The sequence below is a fragment of the Phaseolus vulgaris genome, chromosome 3 (genome assembly GCF_000499845.2).
Source record: "Phaseolus vulgaris cultivar G19833 chromosome 3, P. vulgaris v2.0, whole genome shotgun sequence".
In the NCBI taxonomy this organism is placed as follows: Eukaryota; Viridiplantae; Streptophyta; class Magnoliopsida; order Fabales; family Fabaceae; genus Phaseolus; species Phaseolus vulgaris.
The window spans coordinates 42,572,817-42,594,802 of record NC_023757.2 but is presented as its reverse complement, the minus strand read 5'-3'; the positions used below and the strand labels follow the sequence as shown (position 1 = coordinate 42,594,802).

Here is a 21,986-nt window from a genome sequence, read left to right as displayed (position 1 = left end):
TGTAAAGTTTCTAAAAAATCAAATTTTTTTATTATTCCTTTTTACATTTTATTCAATAAATCATCTTCAATATATATAGGAGGGGGATTAAATTCAATTTTGTAAACGCACTTTTTTTATAAAAAGCATTAACAGTGTGCCCACTATCACTTTCTCTTTCTCCAATTCTTTTCTCTCCCTCTCTCTTAATTTCTCTCCCAATTTTAATCTATTTTAGAATCTGATCATACCACGCTGTAGCAGAGGAGTTAAGGAACATTCAGATTTTCAAACAGAGTAAGTTCATTTTTACTCTAAATATCCTTTGTTCTCTGTTTTTCCTTAGGATTTAGTCATCAATCTTTGTGGGGTCAGTTGAGAAGTTTAATCCTCTCAACTTATTCTATTATATACTGAAATTTTGTTCTGTTTGGATAATTTGCATTAGGCCCGTAAACCTTGAAGCTTATCCAAACTGTGGGGAATAAAATTCTAAAAGTTGCTTGGAAAGCAAGCAATTGAGGTAAGGGAAGCTAAATTTAATTTTTAATAGCACCCTAGGATAAAAGATCTGAATGCGGAAGGGACGTGGTCCCAATATTGAATTTCTCTTACAGGGGTGTTATTTGTTTATATATTGTGTGTTTGTTTATATATTATTTAAATTTGTGGAAATATTGGGTTTTGATGATTTAGTATTAAAGTGTATTTTTTTTATGTCAAATAAACTTTTGAATATTGTGGATAACTTTTGAAATAATATTGTATGACGAAATGGTATGAAATTGAATTCATACATTTGGGATAATGTATGGACTGATGTTTGTTGTGTATTAAGTATTGATGTCGAGATAATGTATGGACTGATGTTTGTTGTGTATTAAGTATTGATGCCTATGTGGTAACAGAGATCTCCGAGCTTCACTGATGATCTAAGTCACATAGACTAAGATATCAGGTGGTGAGAAGCTGATGGGGGAGTTCATGCACACCGTGACATATGAGATGCACAGCTTGGGTTGTATTGAACTTACCCTGATCCTTTCTGTTGGATTCGCTGGTAATCTTTGGATCAGGTGTTAGTCTCTGGTAGGACTTACTTAATACGGGTCTTCCGGAAGACGTTGTTTGTTGAATATTCTGGATGTGTAGATCCATGTGAGATCTATGTGATTGTTTTAATGATGGGATTTGAAGAAGATTGTGTAATTTGTGAAATTGATCATGTAACTTGGTTTTCTCTTTGGATTTAAGTGTGTATATTATAAAATTCTATTTTCAGTAGCTTACCCTTGCTTTTCTTGCTGTGTTTGAACTGCGATGACTGTACTATGTACACGAGCAGATGACCATACAGGTGCAAGAGAGCCTTAGAGGTTACAGAGTTTTATTTTGAGCTGTGGATATGTAAATATTTGTATTTCTATAAATCCTAATCATGTATTAGGAATGTTTTGAAAAACTCCAAGTTTGTATAGAAATTGGTAGAACTTTTATTGTAATAGTTATATGTAAATTATGGGGTGTTACAAATTTAGCCCTTCTTTCTTTCCAACAACACAAACACAGAGAGTACTAATTTAAAAAGAAAGAGCAAAAATTTAAACATAAAAACATGAAAAATGAGACATTTTTTAAAAACTTTTTTCTGACAAATGCATTCCCTTGTTTCATCGCACTCAACCTTGCACAATATAATATTTTAAAAGTCTGGAATTTGTCATAGAAAACTAAAATTGCTTCATTTTAGTATCTAAAACCAAATAATCTAAACAATTTTATAAAACAAGTACAATAAATTTGTTCAACTTTGACTTCCACATATTTAAACAATGTTTTTAAATGTAAAGATTAGGAATTTTGGAAGTTGGTATTATTTTTTCTTGAATAGCCTAATGATGTTTTCTTAAAGTACTTATTTGTAATATTCATGTGTGCTAGATGGCTATTATTATTATTATCCAATTAAAAAGAAGATGAAATAAAATGAAATATGAGTTTATATGTGTAAGAGGAAAGTGACATAAAAAATTAAAGATTTTTTTTAAAACAATAAACAAAGAAATTAAAATTAAGTATTTTTACAACTATAAAATTATACATATTAGTAATTGTTAATGCTGAAAAATACTGATTTTCTTTATAATTTTTGTTATTTTCTCCTCATATACTATTATAAAATATGTGAGTCAATAAAATAAAAATATTATAATTGAATAAGAAAAATGTATTTTTTTACTAATTTTTAGGGTGACAATGCGGGTTGGTCCGTCCTGTATAGATTCGTCATGCGTAAGGAGTGTGGACTCATTTCACTAACTCGTCTCGCATAAGAGGTAACTCATGGTGGAACAACCTGCATAAGAAAAATATATTTTTCAAAAACTAAAATTTCATTAATTATAAAAAAAATATTCTTACTACTGAAAAATTTAAATTTTACCCCTGTTTCAATTTATTCAATGAAGATAAAAATATAAATTCAAGTATGAGGGTTTTTAAGAGGCTTAAGTAAAAATAATTAAAGTTTTGTTTTGCATCTATTTTTCCTATATATGTATGTAAATGTATAAAAATATCTTATAAAAGTTTTGCTACATAATACTTTAATGAAGATGATTATTTTTTTAACCATCCTATTGAAATATATTCTTTATATTATTTTATATTAACAAATTTTAAATATAAGACTCTACTTAAAACTAAATTCACTGTCACTCTTCACATTGATTCCATGACTCAACTAAAGGTCTCATCCTAGGTAACCTTTAAAGTCTCTTCTGCTTATTTTTCCTTTTTTTTATTGGTGTTTGTATCTCTTGGCTATGAGGCTCGGACAATCCTTTTAATTGGCGTGGTCGATGTCGGACACATATATCGAACACCGACACTCGCATGACACTTATAGGACACGTATCAATGAAGCGTCAAATTAAAAAAATATTTGTTGGATTTTTTACAATTATAACATGGTTTTAACACGATTTTTTTTTTAAAAAAAAATACATTAAATTTATAAAAACTCAAAATATTGTATAATTTTTTATTATGATTATAAAAACAAGAAACAAATACTTTTGAACCACCCATGAAAAAAATTGAAAATACTTGTACAAATAATTTGTTATTGTCAATTTATATAATTCGTGATTATATAATATATGGATTTGTGTCCCCGTATCCTACATTTTAAAGATTATGCATATCTTCATGTCAGTGTATGTGCTACATAATCCCCTAGTTTGTATGTATTCAATTAAACATGAGTAATTTATTTAGATTGTTTAGACTATATTTGTTCTAGTATGAAGTTAGTGACAAACTTATAGGAGGATGGATTGTTTGTTTTGTGCGATTCTGTACATGGGTTTGATCACCCCCTAAAGTGGATCTTATTTATTTATTATTGTTGATAAAAAAAAACTAACTTCTTTATATTATTAAAATAAAGAATTCTCTTTTTAGTACATTAAATTCAATTTTTAAATAAAATAAAATAAAAACCACACTGCAATAATGAGTGAATGAGGTATAATTTTTTTACAAAAAAAAAAGAAAAGTGAACCCATCCCACATGGGCTACGAGTTATACAGAGTGGGCCTAAGCAGGTCAACGAGCTAGAGACTAATTCTTCCTGCACCTCCATATCTTCTTCTGTCACCTCCATACACAACATCAATATACATTTTTATCCTTCTTGTGTCACCCCCATAGAATAGTTTTCAGATTATTTAATCTGAAAACTCATTTGAAAAAAGACTTCTGGATTACATAATCCATAAGCTAAATAAAACTTTCGGAAGTAATCATGCATATGAAAAAAGGCTTCCAGATTATGTAATCCGGAAGCTAATTACAAATTTGAAAAATGACTTCCGGATTATGTAATCTAAAATATTACAAAGGGGCATTTTTTAAAATTTGAAAATTTATGGAGGTGAGAGAAGAAGGTATGGAGGTGCAGGAAGAAACAGACCAAGCTTAATTAGTGAGTCAACCCCACTCTTTTTGCTAATGGGCTACGAAACTGGCTAGCATGACCCACTCCACGTTGTTAATTTTCCTACACTTGAATAACTAAAGAATGGACATACACTTTAGAAAATAAGTTACAATATCAATCTCTACAAAATCAATAATTTAAAGTTTTTATAAGATTAACATTGTGTTTAAACTTGGGTAAATACCATTTATCTAGATTGATTTGCATGATGAAATGTGTTTGTATATGTAGATTTATGAGGCACAAAAATACGAAGAAACATTATTTTTTCATTATCGCACGTGATTGTGGATTAATGAAGAAAGTCACCTAGATGAATAAAGAATGTCAATTCTACCCTTTTATTATTTAAAAAAATAATGGTTCAACGTGATAAAATATGAAAATTAAGAAAGAAAATTGATTATCCAATCAAGCAAAATCGATTTTTAATTGTTTTTCAATGGGAAATCGATGTTGGAGAAGACATTAGTGATTCCCGACATTTTAACTGGATAGTCGATGTTGACATTGGGATAATCAATTTTTAATTGGATTTCATATGATAATCGATGTTGATACTAGTATAATCGATTTTGATATGATTTTCACACTATAATCAATGTTTACATTGTCAAAATCAATTTTTAACATATTTTTATGAGATAATCAATTATTACTTGACCATAATCTTTTATGGGTATTTTTTTTTAAGAGAATCCATTTTTTGAATTTCGCTTTTATACATTATAATTTATTATATTAATATTTATTTATGAAATTTTCTTAAAATAAAGTTGATGACAATGAGAAATTAGCTTTAACTCAATACCAAAAATATTATTTCTATCACCATAAATGATATTTTAATTAAAAACAATTATAATTAAAAAAAATCTTTAACAATTTTAAAATATAATGATAAAACTTACATTATCAATTGAAAAAATATAATTACTATAATGATCTTTCATAAATTTTCTTACATTTTTAAAACTATTTACCAAAATCACTTTTTTTTAGATTTTTTTTAAAATAATCTCAAATTCACTTCCTTAAAGGAATCCCTAATTTAGAGAAACCATAATGCATATTTAACAAAAATTAGAACGAATTATAATCTTAATTTTGTAATTAATAGTTATCATTATACTTTATCATCTAAACCACATTTTTGTTGAAGGAGCCAAATCTTAAATTAGAATATATTAAAAATGACAAAAAAATCTCTTACGCCTTTTTTTTTTCCCATAATCCAACTCCCACAAGACAAAAAAATTAATTTGAGTTGAAGATTTTTATCAAGGTGGTAGAAAACTCAAGATTTCATTTACAAAATTTGAAACGACGTGACTCCATGGAATTAGAGAGATTTACTGGTGTTAATTCAAAAGGGTTTCACTTGTGCAATTTTTATTAGGGAGGGGTGAATATTACGTTTGTTGATCCAGTGTAGCGTCCACACGTGGCTTGACTGAGGTAGCGGTTTGGTGAGGTTAAGGATGTAGTGGTTAGGTGGGGTTGACTTCATTGCCATGGTCAAGCGGAATGGGTCCTCTGTTAGTAACTCCGTTTCATGAGCAGAAAAAACATTGGAGTTGTTGTTCAAACTTTGAGACTCTGAGATAGAGTGTCAGAGTGTGAGAGAGAGATGGCGCACACAGGTAACAGTTCAATGCACGGGTCGAGTTCTCGGCCTCAGTTGTTGGATCTCAGCAAAGCAGAAATTCAAGGAAACGTGGAAGAGAAGTACCCATCTATTTTGTTACCCAATCAGTCTCATGATATATCGTACCTCGCTCTTGACATTGGAGGTATGATTAGTTTAGATTCATATTTCGTGTTTCCCTTGTTGTTTACAACTTGTTCCTAATTTCCTTGTAGTAATATTTGATGTTAAGTGATTGATGGTGGTGGAAGCGTGATGATAGTCGCTTCAACCTTTCTTTTATTTGTCCAAAGTTCACTATGCTTTATACCCAGTTTTGTAAATTCTTTGGTGTTCAGAAACTCATATATGTAAAAGTTTCCTGAGAGCGCCTTTAATCAATGGTTTCAAGTTTGAATTCTAAATTTTTGGAGCGAGAGCTTTGCCACCTGTAATGGTTGTATCCAGTTCAAAGATAATCGTCTTCGCTGTGGAGGATACCTATGATTAAAAAACACTGGAAGTAACCATTTCTTGCAATCTTTCTTTGTGTGTTCCATCATCCTTTTACGAGGGATAATGAAAAAAATGATTGAACGGTAGCAACGGCAGTTTCTCCCCTCAATAACGTGCGACTCTTAAGTTGGTTGTTAATTTCAGAGAAAAAGGTTGTTAGTATTTGAAGTATGGCTGGAACTTATGGTTATTGAAATTGTATGTGCAGGATCTCTTATAAAGTTGATGTACTTTTCAAGACACCAAGATCAATCAACCAATGATAAAAGGATGAGAAATGTGAAGAATCGTCTGGGATTTCCCAGTAACAGGAGAAGCTATCCTATTCTTGGTGGAAGGCTTCATTTCGTGAAGTTTGAGACTGGGAAGATTAACGAGTGCTTAGACTTCATTTATTCAAAAAGGCTTCACTTCGGTGGTATTACTATCTTATTCAATTTACTTCTTTTATGTTTTATCGGTCTCTTCTCTACCTCATTTGATTGCTAAATCAGAACTGTATGTTTTGAGCTTGAATATCATCTTGTAATTTTGGTGTGTCTTCTCTGTTAGTTCAATTGCTTTCAGAACTTAGCGTTTTCAAGATTATTGATTTTCTTGTTTACAGGAGGGGAATCTCGTTATTCTGATGGCTCAACTGAATTAAATGCCATAATTAAGGTAACTTAGATTCTCTGACTATTTGTACATTTTCAGAAGCTGGGTTCTTTTTTTCTTGTCTTGAAGGGATGTAGCAAATCTCCAAAACACAAGTTGTTTCATTTTTGCCTGTGCTTGCATGCACAATGGCTATGATATATATGTCTTGCTTATCACATTTGAAAGTAGTTATTGCGAAAATGATAATCAGCCTAGTCCCTCCTCCCTTTTGTGTAATAATGAACCTCGATGATGTTTGCTTTTGTTTCATATGTTTCTGGTATTGGTTATAACACTTGAATTTAAAAGAGCTGTTGTTATAATTGTGTAATTCATTAGTGCTTGTTTGGTGTTAATACCTTTGAACCACTGCATTCATTGATTCATCTTGTGACAAAGGCTACTGGTGGTGGAGCACACAAATTTGCTGACCTTTTCAAAGAAAGACTTGGACTTATTCTGGACAAAGAAGATGAAATGAGCTGTCTCGTGGCAGGAGCAAATTTCTTGCTGAAGGTGGATCCAACTCTTGGAATTATCTGTTCTTTTGTATTTGTTTAAGAATGATCTTGATAGTGACAATACCATCTTGTGAGTTGAAATGTATTTGCTAGTCGTCTATTATATGCATAATTTCCTTTCTTTGCATGATAGTTATCATGAGGATAAGGCCAGTGCAACTAGTTATTCATTATTTCCTTTGATAAATAATCGAAGCAAAAAGGTTATCTTTTTTTACACTTCTTTAGACAGTTTATAGTGCTTTCCCCCTTGTTTAAGAAGGAAAGAGCCAATCAATTGCCAAGATTGGCATGCTATCACTTCCACGAGTGCGGGAAGACCATTATCTAAATTTTATTCAAACTCATTGATGAATTGTTTTATTAATGAATTAGTTGAAGGAAAATAAGGCCAAAATTTAATTTTTGAATAATTTTATATAGCCATAGCTGACAACTCTATTTTCTGTATTTAAGTTCTATTTTAGCTCTTCTCTCTTAAAAAAACAAGAGTATGTATGCTTTGGAGCATGTGACTATGCCATTAATTCATTCTTGCCTACTTAAATTGATAATTACTAATTAAATGCTGTATCACTTCTTAGTAGGCGATTCGTCATGAAGCTTTTACCCACATGGAGGGCCAGAAAGAGTTTGTTCAAATTGACCATAATGATTTGTTTCCTTATCTTCTAGTCAATATTGGGTCTGGTGTTAGTATGATCAAGGTATATTTGTTTAGTTCCTCATTTTATTTAACTTGCTGACTTCTTTGGTGTGTGTTTTATAAAGACGAACTGGTGGTAATCCATTATTTTAATCCGGGCAAACAGGTTGATGGGGATGGAAAATTTGAGAGGATCAGTGGGACTAATGTTGGTGGTGGTACTTATTGGGGCTTGGGAAGGCTGTTAACAAAGTGTGAGAGGTCATTTTTCTGATAGTTCTCCAGCTTTTTACCCTTTATCTACCTCTATATTTGAACTATTAACAATGGGTTTCTTAAAATGAGTTCCAGTTTCGATGAATTGCTTGAGCTGAGTCAGAAGGGAGATAATAGGAATACTGACATGCTTGTCGGGGACATTTATGGTGGCATGGACTATGCTAAGGTAAATTTTGCAATTGGTCAATGCCACATGATATTTATCCGATATAAAAAAAATGGTCTAAATTTACTTAAATTCTGGATTATATTGATACGAGTCATTTGATATTCTTTTTTTATCAATTACAACTTAGTATTTACTGGTATTAAATAACCCTAGATTGGCCTATCGGCTTCTACCATTGCTTCAAGTTTTGGCAAGGCTACCTCAGAAAAAAAGGGACTTGAAGATTACAGACCTGAAGATATATCACTCTCTCTTCTGCGAATGATATCATACAATATTGCCCAAGTGAGCTTACAATTGTAATTAATTTATCTTTTTTTACTGAAATATATGAAGCTGGAAAAGCGCATGCAATTTTTGTTACATTTGGGCTAATGTTTTTACTGTTTCAGCTTATTCATGTTTGTAAGTTTGTTATTTTCTACTCGAGTACTTTTTTGAAAAATTAGATGCGTAGACAACATGCAATTTTGTGTTTAGTTAATTGAATATTGTTAAATATCAATTTAAATAATGAAAACATGTATCTTTTCCGGATTTTCTCCATTAAAGTACTTAAAACATTTATTTTTTGTGTTGAAATAGAAAAAAATTTCATTAGTTTTTTCAGAAACAGCAGATCTTTAATTTGGTTAAACTTTAAATGAGAGCGTGCTGGTTTTGAAGTATGTTCCTTTTATAGAAATATTTTCTAGAAAAATGTTCTTTTGATCCACCTACAATGAGAAAAGACATGATTTGGGACACGTATCTCATAATGAGGATGATGCATGACACTAGTTCTAGATCATGCTTTCTGGCATTATCAATATATATTTGTTCTTCCATTGTTTAGCTGACCAACTGTGTTCTTTTTGTCTCTTCTGTGTAGATAGCCTACTTAAATGCATTGCGATTTGGGTTGAAGCGAATATTTTTTGGAGGATTTTTTATAAGGGGTCATGCCTATACCATGGATGCTATTTCTTTTGCAATTCATTTCTGGTGCATAAATTTTCTAATGACTTAATCTAGCAGAATCTTTTATATGTTTTCTCGATTTAATTGTTATATCGTGTCAAGATCTATATATTGTCATTCAGGTCTAATGGGGCTGCACAAGCAATGTTTTTGCGACATGAAGGATTTCTGGGAGCATTAGGTGCATTTATGAGCTACGAAAAGCATGGTTTAGATGACCTCATGGTGCATCAATTAGTTGAAAGATTCCCAATGGGTGCTCCCTATACAGGAGGCAATATTCATGGTCCCCCACTTAGAAATTTGAATGAGAAGGCAAGGGAGAGGAATTGAAAAACCTTCATGTTTGCTGATCACCTGTTTGAGAAAATGATCCAATTAAATGTGTTCTAACTTTTAGTTATAGTGTAAATTTGAAGCTAAATTAATGGGAATGAACTTTTTGGTTATCAATCTTGTTACTATCAAGGATATCCTAATATATTGTGTTTGGACTCAGGTTTCTATTGAAGCAATAATAAAAGTAATAAAGTAAGTCCACTAGTGAGATTCTGTGAATAATTTTTCATGTCAGAAAATGTAGAATCTACAAATTTGGATGACAATCCATGTGAAGGAATCATATTCAATGGAATTGGAATATTTATCTACCCACTAAAGACAGTAAAATATTTCTAAATATGGAGAAAGCCATTATAATGTGAAAAAGAAAGGAGTGAAAAATTTGTTAGCTGTGCCAATATCCTTTTGGCAGTTCGTAAATATTTCTGATGAATTGAGTTTGTAAAAAACACTTATTTTCTTTTCTCTGTATTTTAATTTAGATTATTGTTCTTCTAAATCCCTAAAAAATTTCTGGTTCTTGTCATTTATGAGGTATGTGTATTATATTGTCTTTTCTTTTGTTAGGTTTTTTACTTTCCTGTGTTAACTTAATAGAACTCCCATGATGTAGTAAGAAGTGTTTGTTTTGTTGCATTTCTGAAGTTAATCAGTTTCCTGTGCTATTATTCATTTTGAAGCTCTTGAATGAATTAATAAAGCAATAAAATATAATACTTGCCATTGCCAGCTTGATTGCATGATTTTGACTGAATTTAGAGCTTCTAGAAACTGATATGCCATCCAGAGGCATTTTAAGCAATTCCAGTGATATTACATTTTTCTTATTTATGGAAGCTGCTCAATCTGTCAGGAAATTTTATATTCAAGCAATTCTAGTGCAGATTTCTTGGATGGAGAAGTTTCTGCAGAAGGGAACTGAGATCACTGCCCCTGTGCCGATGACTCGTCCTGGAACCACTGGACTTGGGGGTTTTGAAGTTCCTTTGTCAAAAGGAAGTATTCTGCGGTCCGATGCTAGTGCTCTAAATGTTGGTGTCCTTCATCTAGTACCCACTTTAGAGGTGTTTCCATTATTAGCAGACCTGAAAATGTATGTATCATACTCAACACACTGGCTTTCTGTTATCAGTTTTATATTAGTTGATTTTTTAACATAACTTATATCTCCACAGGTATGAACCTAATACTATTGATCTCTCAGATCCCAATGAATTAGAGTGAGCACAGTATTGTAATTTTTTTTAGTTTAATTGCCAATTAAGGCTTCAATTGTCTCTAGTGCTTAGCTTCTGCGGCTAATGCAAAATTGTATCTGATGTAGGTATTGGTTCAAAATTTTGTCGGAGAATTTGCCTGATCTTGTGGCCAAGGTAACAGTTCTGTCTTGAAACACCTAGACTTCTATCATCCTTTGTCTTTTCATATGTTGCATTGGCAATAGAAGGAACATCCTTGCACATGACGAGGAAATGTATCCCTATAACTCTATGTTCTGCATATGAAAAAGTTAAAATGTATCCCTATCCCTATGTTTCTGCATATGAAAAAGTTAAACCCTATAACTATACTGATACTAAATGAGTAATAATATTTTTTACACATGTCAATATATCATAAAATTTACAAGAGAATAAAGAGAGAAAAGTTTGAGATTAGACTTGATTATTTAAATGAACTGGACTGAAGTTTTAAATTTTGACATCATGGGCTTGTGAATAGCTCATTTATATAATTTTGATGAAAACAGTTTTATATGTTCTTCTACTAATAATTTTTATTAAAATTCTCGTTTATTTTTCGTTTATCTTTTTTAGTTAAAATTAAACAACAAAAAAAGAGATAATGTTAACGTAAAAGGAAAAAACAATTACATTATAAATGGGCTAAATAATCAAAGATCTATTACATTTTTTAACAAGACAACTCTAAGTTTTCAATTAAGCTTATTGAAATAAATAAGTCAAGCTTGAATATCTAATTTTTTCACAAGTCAAATCCAAGTTTCAAGAGCTTGAATCGCCTGTCTTGTTTATATCCCTCCCAATAGTCTCTTTTCATGTCCAACATTGAAATCTCTCAGCTGACAACCTCACCTTAGTAATTAGCAGAACAAAGAAGAAAAATAGATCCTGCTATCCCATAAAAAAGGGAGCAATGTAAATCTTAAAATTTGGAATTGGGCTTAATTCAACCCCAAAAGCTAGTTCATGAAGTGAGTTTGTCCCTTATATATGTATGTATGTATACTATTTTGGCTATATTACTAGTCAATGTGAAATCCCCAACACTTATGTTCAGGTTCAAACATTTCAATCGTGTAATTTACTAAACAGGAAATTTTTGGGTGGTCAAGTAATGACCAACTGGTAATAGGTGGCCTAATAGGCCCAACAATAATTACTAAGATAGATTATGATGCCATTTTACACTTATGTTTGAATCTAACTCAAACCCAAAAACTAACTTACACGGGGGCAAGGGTTTTCTCCTGTATATATATACTGCTAGCTATATCACTAATTGATAGGAGGTCTTTAACAAAATGTTACTAAACTTTGCTTTCCTCTCTAAGTAGTTTGGGTACCATATAAATTATGATAAATGCTAGTGTCCTAAAGGAACTGGTAAAAGAAAAAGAATGGTAGAAAATTGTCATTGAAAAAAAGACATTTATTATATTAAAAGGATGAAAATACACAAATGTTCAATTCCTGATTTTCAAATAATTAGAAGCACTTGATAATGTATAGTTAAAGTATTTAGTAAATGCCCTTAGGGCTTGTTAGCGTGACCCATAAACAACACTGTGTGTGTGTGAAACAGTGAAACACTTGAAAACTACCAGGGAAAGCTTGTTATGGATTATGAACATAAATTCTGTTTATAGGGTTTATAGTGATTATGAGCTTTGGCATCACGGTATTCTAGGAAAGCATATGGAGTGAATAGTGTAGTTGCATTGGTAGCATTGGTAGCAGTCTTGTGTAATGTGTTCTACTTATTGATGGTTAGAATTAGAAACCCTAAACCTATTGGGTTGAATATTGATATATCCTTCTACTAATCCTCATAACATTTTATAAATAAAGTATTGAATAAAAAGTAAATACATTTAATATCTTGAGGAGTTGAAAAATATTCAATATTCAATATATGAAGTGAATACAATTCAATCTAATAATCCACTAACCATTCAATCCATCTATAATCTAACCAATCCTCCAAATATGGAATAAAAACCAATGTATTAGTTGGACTGGATCACTATTTGTTTTTAGATGGATAGTGAACTATCCAACATACTTTTATAATTCATTGGGTCAAGTAGTCCAGAGTTCATTGGTTGATCATAGTCTCCAGGGAATGAATCTTCCACAATGTTTGATAGAAAATTGTGAATAAATATTGAACTTTATTTTATAATTTTTTTTAAGGAATATGATACAATATAATTTAAAGGGAAGGATTGGATTTCCATCTATAAAAAATGGTTAATGAATGAGTTGGCTAGTTTTTTATTAAACGAGTCATGGATTAACTGAATTTTTTAATATGTTTTTAATGGATTATGGATGATAGTTTGTTTTTAACCCAGCCAATATAATTCAATTTAATAATACTCAATCCATTCATCTGATACCCTTACTAAAATATGTTAGGCTGTAGCAAGTGAAGGTGGGACTGATGATGCCAAAAGAAGGGGTGATGCTTTTGCTCGTGCATTTTCTGCCCACCTGACTAGGTAATATTGACATGATGTTGCTGTATTCATGACTTCCTTCCTATTGTTATTGAAGTCAGTATTTATCCTCTTATCTTGAAGCAAACTTAAGAATTGTTTGAGACTATTTAATTATTTTATGGTTGATCAATTGCATTAGTTTAATTTCTTGTAAAAACCATTTATTTGATCATTGTTGTGGAATCAATTTGATTAGTTTTAACTTGAAAGGATTTTAGTGAGTCAGGCTCTCCACCAGTGTAATTGATGATTATTTAAAAGCATATCAAGAAAAAGAAAGAGTATATTTAAAGCAACTTTAGTTGCTGAACTCCCTGACACTGCTGTTGGTCTTTCCCTACATTAACCTTCCAAGCCTGTGAAAGAAAATATCTGGTTGAGTATGAAATGATAAGTTAAGGAAATGATATTTTTAATGCATAACCTGCTATTTGGTTTACTATACTTTTTTTCCCAATGATCACAATGAGTTTTGACTTTTATGTTTATACTACCTCTGACATTTTAAACATGGTCAGATTAGTTTGTTTTATAGTCTTTAGACGATAAGATATGTGATTGTTTCCTTCTATGCTCCATCACTCTCTCTTATCATGGATAACATACTTTTCTTTGTCATAATACACTTTTTCCAGGCCTGATAAGTTTACTGGTCTCATACCCTCGTATTCTTGTAGATTATGGCATATCTGGAATATAATCTTTAAATTTCAGTTACATGTGGATGCATTTTTGTACCCTTTTTATCAATATGACACTCATTGAGATCAAGAAGTATTTAAAATTTATTAATTTTGGTTGGCAATATACTTGTAACTGATTAACTTGCACAAGAACTGAATAGGTTAATGGAGGAGCCTGCTGCATACGGCAAGTTAGGCCTGGCCAGACTACTGGAAATGAGGGAAGAGTGCTTGAGGGAATTCCATTTTTTTGATGCTTATATAAGTATAAAGCAGAGGTAATTATATTTGAAAAAGGCTAGAAATACACTCTCTTGCATGTTCTTTTCCAACACGTTTATTTTTATTTGACGAAACACATATAGGTTCCATAAAATAAGGAGTGGATACTGCATCATTTAGTGGACTTACATATATTTCATCCAATAATGGTTTGTTGGAAAGAGTGTTCTGGAAAGGGACATAGATTTTACTAGCTTTTCTCATTTATCTTCGTTGAGCCATAGATGTAATGTAACTGTCTCTTAGCTAGTTGAGTGACAGGATGCAATGCATTATTCTGGCTCACTGAATTTTATGCAGAATGCATGTTCCACTGTTATCAAATGGTTATATAAGGAGATGGTGTTGAATTTTAATTTCTTCAATATAATTAAGAGAAAAAAGGGAAGAATTGGGCTCTTGACTCTTCTGTCGTGTCTATACTTTTTTGTCTGTTTCGTAGTCGTTCTCTGGGAGAGGTCTCTTCTTGACAAATCCACCTGAAAATCCAAATCTCCTTCAGAGGTCAAATTGTAAACTTTGATTTTGGTACTGCTGGCACTCAATAAGAATATGTTGGAAATATTTTGTAAAATAAGAACATAGTAACAGTGGAACTTGCAGAGAAAAATGCTGAGATTTAAAATGAAGGACATAATCAGTCAAATTAATAAATGACAATACCTATGTATAACCAATTTGAAATCCCTAAGATATCTAGCCTACCGTTATATTTACTTGAAATTTAAACTAACGATCTGAAACAAATAATCTTCAACAATAACAAAATCACTATCTCTAAAACTTATTTAAAATTCAAAATTCAAGTAAAGGAAATATCATAACTCTTAACATTCCTCCTTGAACTTTCCCTTGGAAATTCTGAGTTTTAACTCTCAAACCTGATATCAGAAATGTGTTAGTAGCAAGTTGCCAATAATATTTTAACTTAATCATTGTCATCATATAATTTAATTTAACTCCTCCTGTCTTTAAAGACCATTTGCCAAGATTTGTCATCCCAAATTCATCTTGCATGAACCTTAACGATGTGTAGTTTATGTAACACAATCCTTCATCCTAAACACACTTTCATTAACTCCATAGAATCACGATCGTCACTTCACTTAGATCCAAATTCAAATAAAAACTATTTCCAACTCCATGTTCATCAATAATAAAACACTTCTTTCCTTTGAAAGAGACTTCAAATCCACTTCTAACAATTATGCAACTCTAAGGAAATTTCTATCCAGTTTTGGAATCTACAGAACATTTTTGTGACACTTATCATACCTTTCTTGGTTGATATAACAGTTGTTCCTTTTCCTTTGGCTTGCACAATTTTGCCATTTCCCAACTTGACTTTTGGTTGAGTTGACCTGTCAATGGAGGAAAAAAAACATTTCATCATGTGATTGGTGCAATCACGGTCAAATAAGCCAAATATTTAATTAATGTGAATTGAGTTCTTGTGATTTCACAAATAAATACCCATCATCATTATTATTTTGTTCAATCAATCTTTCATGTCATATGGGCTATTGCAGGTTTTTTTTCTTCAAGTTGCAATACTTTTTCACTGTGACCAAGTTTATTGCAAAAGTTACTGTGAAAGAAAGGTTTATCTTTGTACAGACATTTTTCTTCCCTGTGTAGCTGGATGACTGGAAAACATCTGCCATCATATTTTGCTCAAAAGGTTCTTCCAATCATTTTACCAATCCTCATTGAGATCCTTTGCTCTTTTGCATGAAATTTGTTCGTTAGCTCTGTAATTGTGAGAGCTTACAAATCACAAGTTTGTGAAATAAAAATATCTAACCTACGAGAGATTAAAGATGAAGGAAAATAATCATTCAAATTCATAAATGAGAACGCCTTTGTGTAGGCTTATAATAATTTGAAATCCCTGAAGTATCTTTCCTATCCTTGGATTTACTTGAAATTTAAACTAACTGAAACAAAGAACAAAAGATAAAATGTTCAACAATGACAAAATCACTATCTAAAACTTATTTAAAATTCAAGTAAAGGAAAATCTAATAGAATAACATCAGGTGCATCCCCATTTAAAAATCTCAATTTTCTTGTAAACCTCAAAAAACATTTGGAAATCAAAATATACTTTTTTGAGTTGATCTAGGAGGTCTCATTCACTACAAGAAAATCATGAAATAGAAACCAATTTTAGAGACAAAAAATAATTAGTTGTTATAGTGACTAAATTAGAAACCATTTTAGAGACTAAATTTTTTTTTAGTTTCTAAATTAGTTTATATTATTGTTAAATGGTACCTAATTAACAACCAAGGTTTTTGCTACCAAATTTAAAAACTAAATAATTGGTAGTTAAAACCTTGGTAGCTAATTAAATACCAATTTAGAAACTATTTAACAATAATAAACTAATTTAGAAACCAATTTTTTTTTAGTTTATAAAATTGTCTCTAATTTAGTTACTATTGCAACTAATTACTTTGGTCTTTAAAAATTGGTTTCTATTTCATGTTTTTCTTGTAGTGATTATCCTGCCTTCGTATGCATATTCTTATTTTCTTCATTAAAAGAATTCCCCTTACTGGAATTTGTTTGTTAATATTTGGCTTATTTTAGTTTCCGTAAGTAAATTGTTAAGATTTCTCGTGTTTCATTACCAAAACCTTGATTTTTTCTTATGTTTATAGTTTATCCAGGTGGAATTGCAAATGATTTAGTTCAAGATAAAAACCAAAGTGTCTTTTTTTATTTATATATCTAATCGCACCAAGAGGAAAATACTTCATAGCTGCATTGTAAAATATACTAGCTTTAGGCATACAACTCAAATCTAAAAACAAAAAGAGGACTTCCCTGCTATCAATGTTATCATAGTTAATGTCCTTATTCTTGATCGCTTAAATTTGTTATTTTTATATCTATCCTAGGGAAAATGAGGCATCAATCGCTGTCTTACCTGATTTGTTGATGGAGCTTGATAGTCTGGATGAGGTATGCCTTACTAATATAATCCTCGGAATAAAAATTGGTGGGAGGAGTCAATATTTGTTCTTTCTAGTGTAGTGGATGATATATGCAACTGACATTCATTTTCAAGTGAATATATGTAAAGTGAGAGGAATTGACAATGTACCTGAAATAAATGTTCGTAGGCCCCTAAGTCACCCTTGTTTCTCATAAATCATGTTGGTTGAAAGCCTCATTTGTTTCAGGAAACAAGACTACTTACTCTAATCGAAGGTGTTCTTGCTGCAAACATTTTTGACTGGGGATCTCGTGCATGTGTGGATCTCTATCTTAAAGGAACTATTATTGAAATTTACAGAATGAGTCGCAACAAAATGCAGAGACCTTGGCGAGTAGGTTTTGTTCAACATATTCATGATGAGGGTATTTCATTTCTTAATTTATTATAATGATTGATTTTTGAATATTAAGCTAATCGTTTTCCATCCAGGTGGATGACTTTGATGTCTTTAAAGAGAGAATATTAGGAACTGGGGACAAGAAACCACCCCCACATAGAAGAGCTTTACTTTTTGTGGATAATTCAGGTGCTGACATTGTTCTTGGGATGCTTCCCCTGGCACGAGAACTCCTCCGTCGTGGAACTGAAGTGAGTTTTTTTGGAGAAAATTTAAATTTGTATAATGGAATGAATTTTCACGCAGGAAATGAACTGATCTGAATGAATTTTAACTACTCGTGAACCATGAATTTAATAATGGTGTCTTGATTTAGTATAAATGTTGAAGAATTACGTTTGTTCTCTTGATAGAAAAAGTAAGTAGGGTAATGCAATAAAGAATCAAATCAACATTCATATAATTGGTCCTATCCTATGCCTATTAGTGTGTAGTTTGAATATATAATGCGTGAGTGCAGGTGGTCCTGGTTGCAAATTCCCTTCCTGCTTTGAATGATGTCACTGCAATGGAGCTTCCTGACATTGTTGCTGAGGCTGCCAAGGTTTGTGAATTTTCATGAACTGCAATCTGTTGGTCTCTGTAAAATTTGTGACGTTGGAGAGTTCCCTTGTAAGATTTATATGAATGAATGTCTTTGCCATTATTTAGTTACTTCTCCTTTTTTGTTTTCCTGGTAAAATTCCTTGCTTACTAAATTCCTAGCATATAAATCTCTATGAACACAAAATTGGCGTGCAATGATGTTATGTAAAGCACAGTTTCCAAATATCGTGCATTATGTAAAAATCTGTGTTTGTAGCACTGCCATATTTTAGTTGACTAATTTTTTCCTTCTTGACTTTGTGATCTTCCCTTTAATTTTTTATTCTAAAATCCAAATCAACAACTGCATAAATTTATAAAATGCAATTGTTATTTTTTTTCTTGTCTTGTAGACCTTCCCTTGCAATTTAAATTATCAAGTAAGCCAGCATTTGCGTGATTTAAACTATAATGGTTTGGAGAACATTTTTTCTGTGTCAACTTATGTGCTTCTCTGTCAGCATCATTGGTAAAAGAAGAAAGTATTTTGCTGTGGTATCTTAAGTGTTAATGGGAAGATCCTGATATCATTGACCTAATTTTTTTGTCAATTTCTACACTTCACCTCAACCGCAGTATCTGTGATGATCGTGGATTAGTTTAAACAGTATACTAATTCTTCTATCTTACAGCACTGTGACATTCTTCGGCGAGCTGCTGAATCTGGTGGCTTGCTTGTTGATGCAATGAGTACTACCTTGGACAGTCCAAGAGAAAATCCATCTTCTGTTCCCTTGATGGTTGTTGAAAATGGGTGTGGTAGCCCATGTATAGACTTTAGACAGGTCAGCTCCGAGCTGGCTGCTGCTGCAAAAGATGCCGATTTGGTGGGGAGAACAATTCTGTTTATCTAATAACATTACTATGGATTTAATAAAATCAGGGTGCATATTATAATTGAGCTTTCTCTCTTGGACAGATAATTTTGGAAGGAATGGGTAGAGCTCTTCATACCAATCTCAATGCCCAGTTTAAGTGTGATGCTTTGAAGGTAAGGTCATGTAGTTTACACTTACTGTCAGTCAGCTAAATTTCAAGTTGGCATTTTTATCGTTGTATTAGGGTATAGTTACTGAGTTAATACTTCTCTATGATTTCTTGTTCTCTTATCCATGACCATTGTCCAATGTTGAAAACTCATTTGCTTTGCCTGTTGCGTGAATTCCTGAACTCATTAGGATTCCTTAAATGCAAAGTCTTTATCACTCTGCCATATCTGTGATTATGCATATACTGTCTGTCTTCTCATACGCATATTTTCAAAATCTTTCTTTGTTGGCATCCACCTCTGAGCAGTACTTAATCTAATCATCGTAGTTTATAGGCAACCTTATTGCACATTCATATCTCTAATGGTTTATTCTTTCATTGATATGGCATTCATAACTTCTGTATTAGAGTTGCGAATGTACTCTTTAAATTCCAACTATTGTACGTCAATATTAATGTGAAACTGCACCATTTAATTACTTTATATTTTTAATGAAGCCTATTACTGCCCCCTATTGTGTTGATAATGATTTACGTCTAAGGGGCTCCTTTGACACATTTCTTTCCCTCTCCCTTTTTTTTTGGTAGCTTGCAATGGTGAAAAATCAGAGATTTGCTGAAAAGTTGATTAAAGGGAACTTATATGACTGTATTTGCAAATACGAGCCTGCTAACTGAAAGCTTGTATATTATACGAGCTCCTACTCCAATATGTTAATAGCATCTGTTCTTGGAGGGGATCTAGAATAATCTTCTGGGAGCAGGATTGTTTGCCATAAGACTCAGCTGTTCAACATAAAACGCGCTTAAGTTATGGGAACCATTTTCTTTTAAGTTTTGATTTTGTAAAATCGTGAATCATACTATAATCCTTTTGTAAGGAATGTGCTTTTTATAGCCAACAATCGTCGTTATCTTTACTTTGGTTCAATGGGAAACACAAGACTTGAAACCTTTCATCCCAGGAATTCAAATGATTAAGGTGTGCCTTTGAATGTGTTTTTTTATAACCATGAATTATTATTCTCTTTATTTTGGTTCAATGGGTAAACTGGACTGGAAACCTTTCATGTAAAAAAATTGATTAAGAGTGCTTTTGAAGAATTTTCTTTCTATTTTAGTTCTATGAAATTTGAATTTCATTGTGCTAAAGAAGATGCGAAATTTTAGTATGCTCAGTATGCAGTCAAACTCAGATTAAAAAGTTTGAGCTATTCGATTAAAATTTGGTAAATCATGTACCCGATTTGTTAAATCTATAGATTGGATGAGTAAGATTAAGTGAAAACTCGCTGAAGGTACATACAAATTGTGAAACTTGGTAAAAATTAATGGTTTGTGTATGTTACCACAATTCGTCCAACGACAAATTTATCAATTACAAAATAATAAATAGTAAGTAATTGTTATTTTCTCGAAGGACTTGTGCAATAAATGACTAATTATAGTTGATAACTAATTTATATAAAAGAATATTTTGTATTGATGTTTAAAGACTTCAAATTATGAAAATCAAATAAAACTTTTTTTGGGATTTTATAGTTTTTTTTTTTTTAATTAAGAATCCGTTTCTTGAACACTTAAACCTTAACCATAAAAGTTTAAGACAACTAATGATTGAAATTCCATTTCTAAATACAGTTTCATTATATATTTTGCTTCTATGTTCTAGATTACAAAAAGTATTTTTGAATACCTAATGAAATAAAGGTCTTCTAGGCAACGCTAAAAGCCCCCCAAAGGTCTTCAAAACATGTTTCCCCCTTCAGAAAACTAAGAACTCATTTTCTCACATAAACAAAGAGAAATAAACCAAATGTATCATGTCTTATGTATTATATATTTATAATATGTCTTAGATATAAAATATATAATATAGTTATATATAAAAAAAAAAAACTAGTGGGTCAAGCTTAATGAACGTTTTAAGTCCATTTTTCATTAATTTTTTTTAAAAGATTTAAACTTGATATTTTTAATAAATATATAAATTAGGATAAATAAACTTTTTACAAAGCAAACTGTAACTACCCAAAAAATCACTTAATATATTTCCACTTTTAATTCTAAGTCTTTTTCCTTCAAGACCTTGATAAGAAATTGAATTGTCGTAATTAGCTACTTTCCTAAATAGATTGAAATTAAAACACATGTCATCATTAACTCGATTAAAATTAAGTCATTTTCAATTATCAACACATATTCCAGTAAAATAAATAGAATTATTCTTAAGTGGGATGGACACGTGTCGCAATCCCAACATACTCAAGTGACATATATCTCCCTAAATAATTAAGTGTAATTAAGCAGTCGTGTTATGTCTAAATCCGCCTTAAAATCGCAATTAGAAATTAGAATGTATTTGAAATTTTCGTAGAATTTGATAAGTCCATACAACTAGTACAAATAAGGAGGTAACTTAAGGTGAAAACATTTTTAAATGATTACTTGTAATTGTCTACTTTTGAATATTAAAATTATTCTGATTTATGTTATCGATTAGAGATTAGAAAATTTCATAGTATATAAGTAGATGTAAATCTCACCTCATGAGCCGGTTTTATGGGGTTGAGTTAGGCTTAAAGTCTATTTCGTATAATATGGTATCAGAGCCA

General features: G+C 31.3%; 1 protein-coding gene across 1 annotated transcript; it reads left to right on the top strand.

Moving 5' to 3' along the window:
• The first annotated feature begins 5,242 nt into the window (after positions 1 to 5,242).
• LOC137807871 (pantothenate kinase 2-like) lies at positions 5,243 to 20,381 on the top strand. The gene is made up of 22 exons (XM_068608706.1): positions 5,243 to 5,776; positions 6,335 to 6,544; positions 6,734 to 6,786; positions 7,165 to 7,281; positions 7,874 to 7,993; positions 8,099 to 8,193; positions 8,284 to 8,377; positions 8,534 to 8,665; positions 9,252 to 9,364; positions 9,463 to 9,655; positions 10,567 to 10,775; positions 10,858 to 10,902; positions 11,007 to 11,055; positions 13,345 to 13,427; positions 14,272 to 14,388; positions 17,299 to 17,362; positions 17,584 to 17,730; positions 17,829 to 17,987; positions 18,257 to 18,340; positions 19,014 to 19,208; positions 19,301 to 19,372; positions 19,960 to 20,381. The coding sequence occupies exons 1-22, from the start codon at positions 5,614 to 5,616 to the stop codon at positions 20,047 to 20,049; spliced, it is 2,604 nt and encodes an 867-aa protein (XP_068464807.1). The 5' UTR covers positions 5,243 to 5,613; the 3' UTR covers positions 20,050 to 20,381.
• The last annotated feature ends 1,605 nt before the right edge of the window (positions 20,382 to 21,986 follow it).

Bases quoted from the DNA above. Each gene is read 5' to 3' on its own strand.
- LOC137807871 (XM_068608706.1), top strand. From the start codon at position 5,614: ATGGCGCACACAGGTAACAGTTCAATGCACGGGTCGAGTTCTCGGCCT. The intron at 8,194-8,283 runs GTCATTTTTCTG...AATGAGTTCCAG, and splicing joins CTGTTAACAAAGTGTGAGAG to TTTCGATGAATTGCTTGAGC. The intron at 17,988-18,256 runs GTGAGTTTTTTT...GCGTGAGTGCAG, and splicing joins TCCTCCGTCGTGGAACTGAA to GTGGTCCTGGTTGCAAATTC.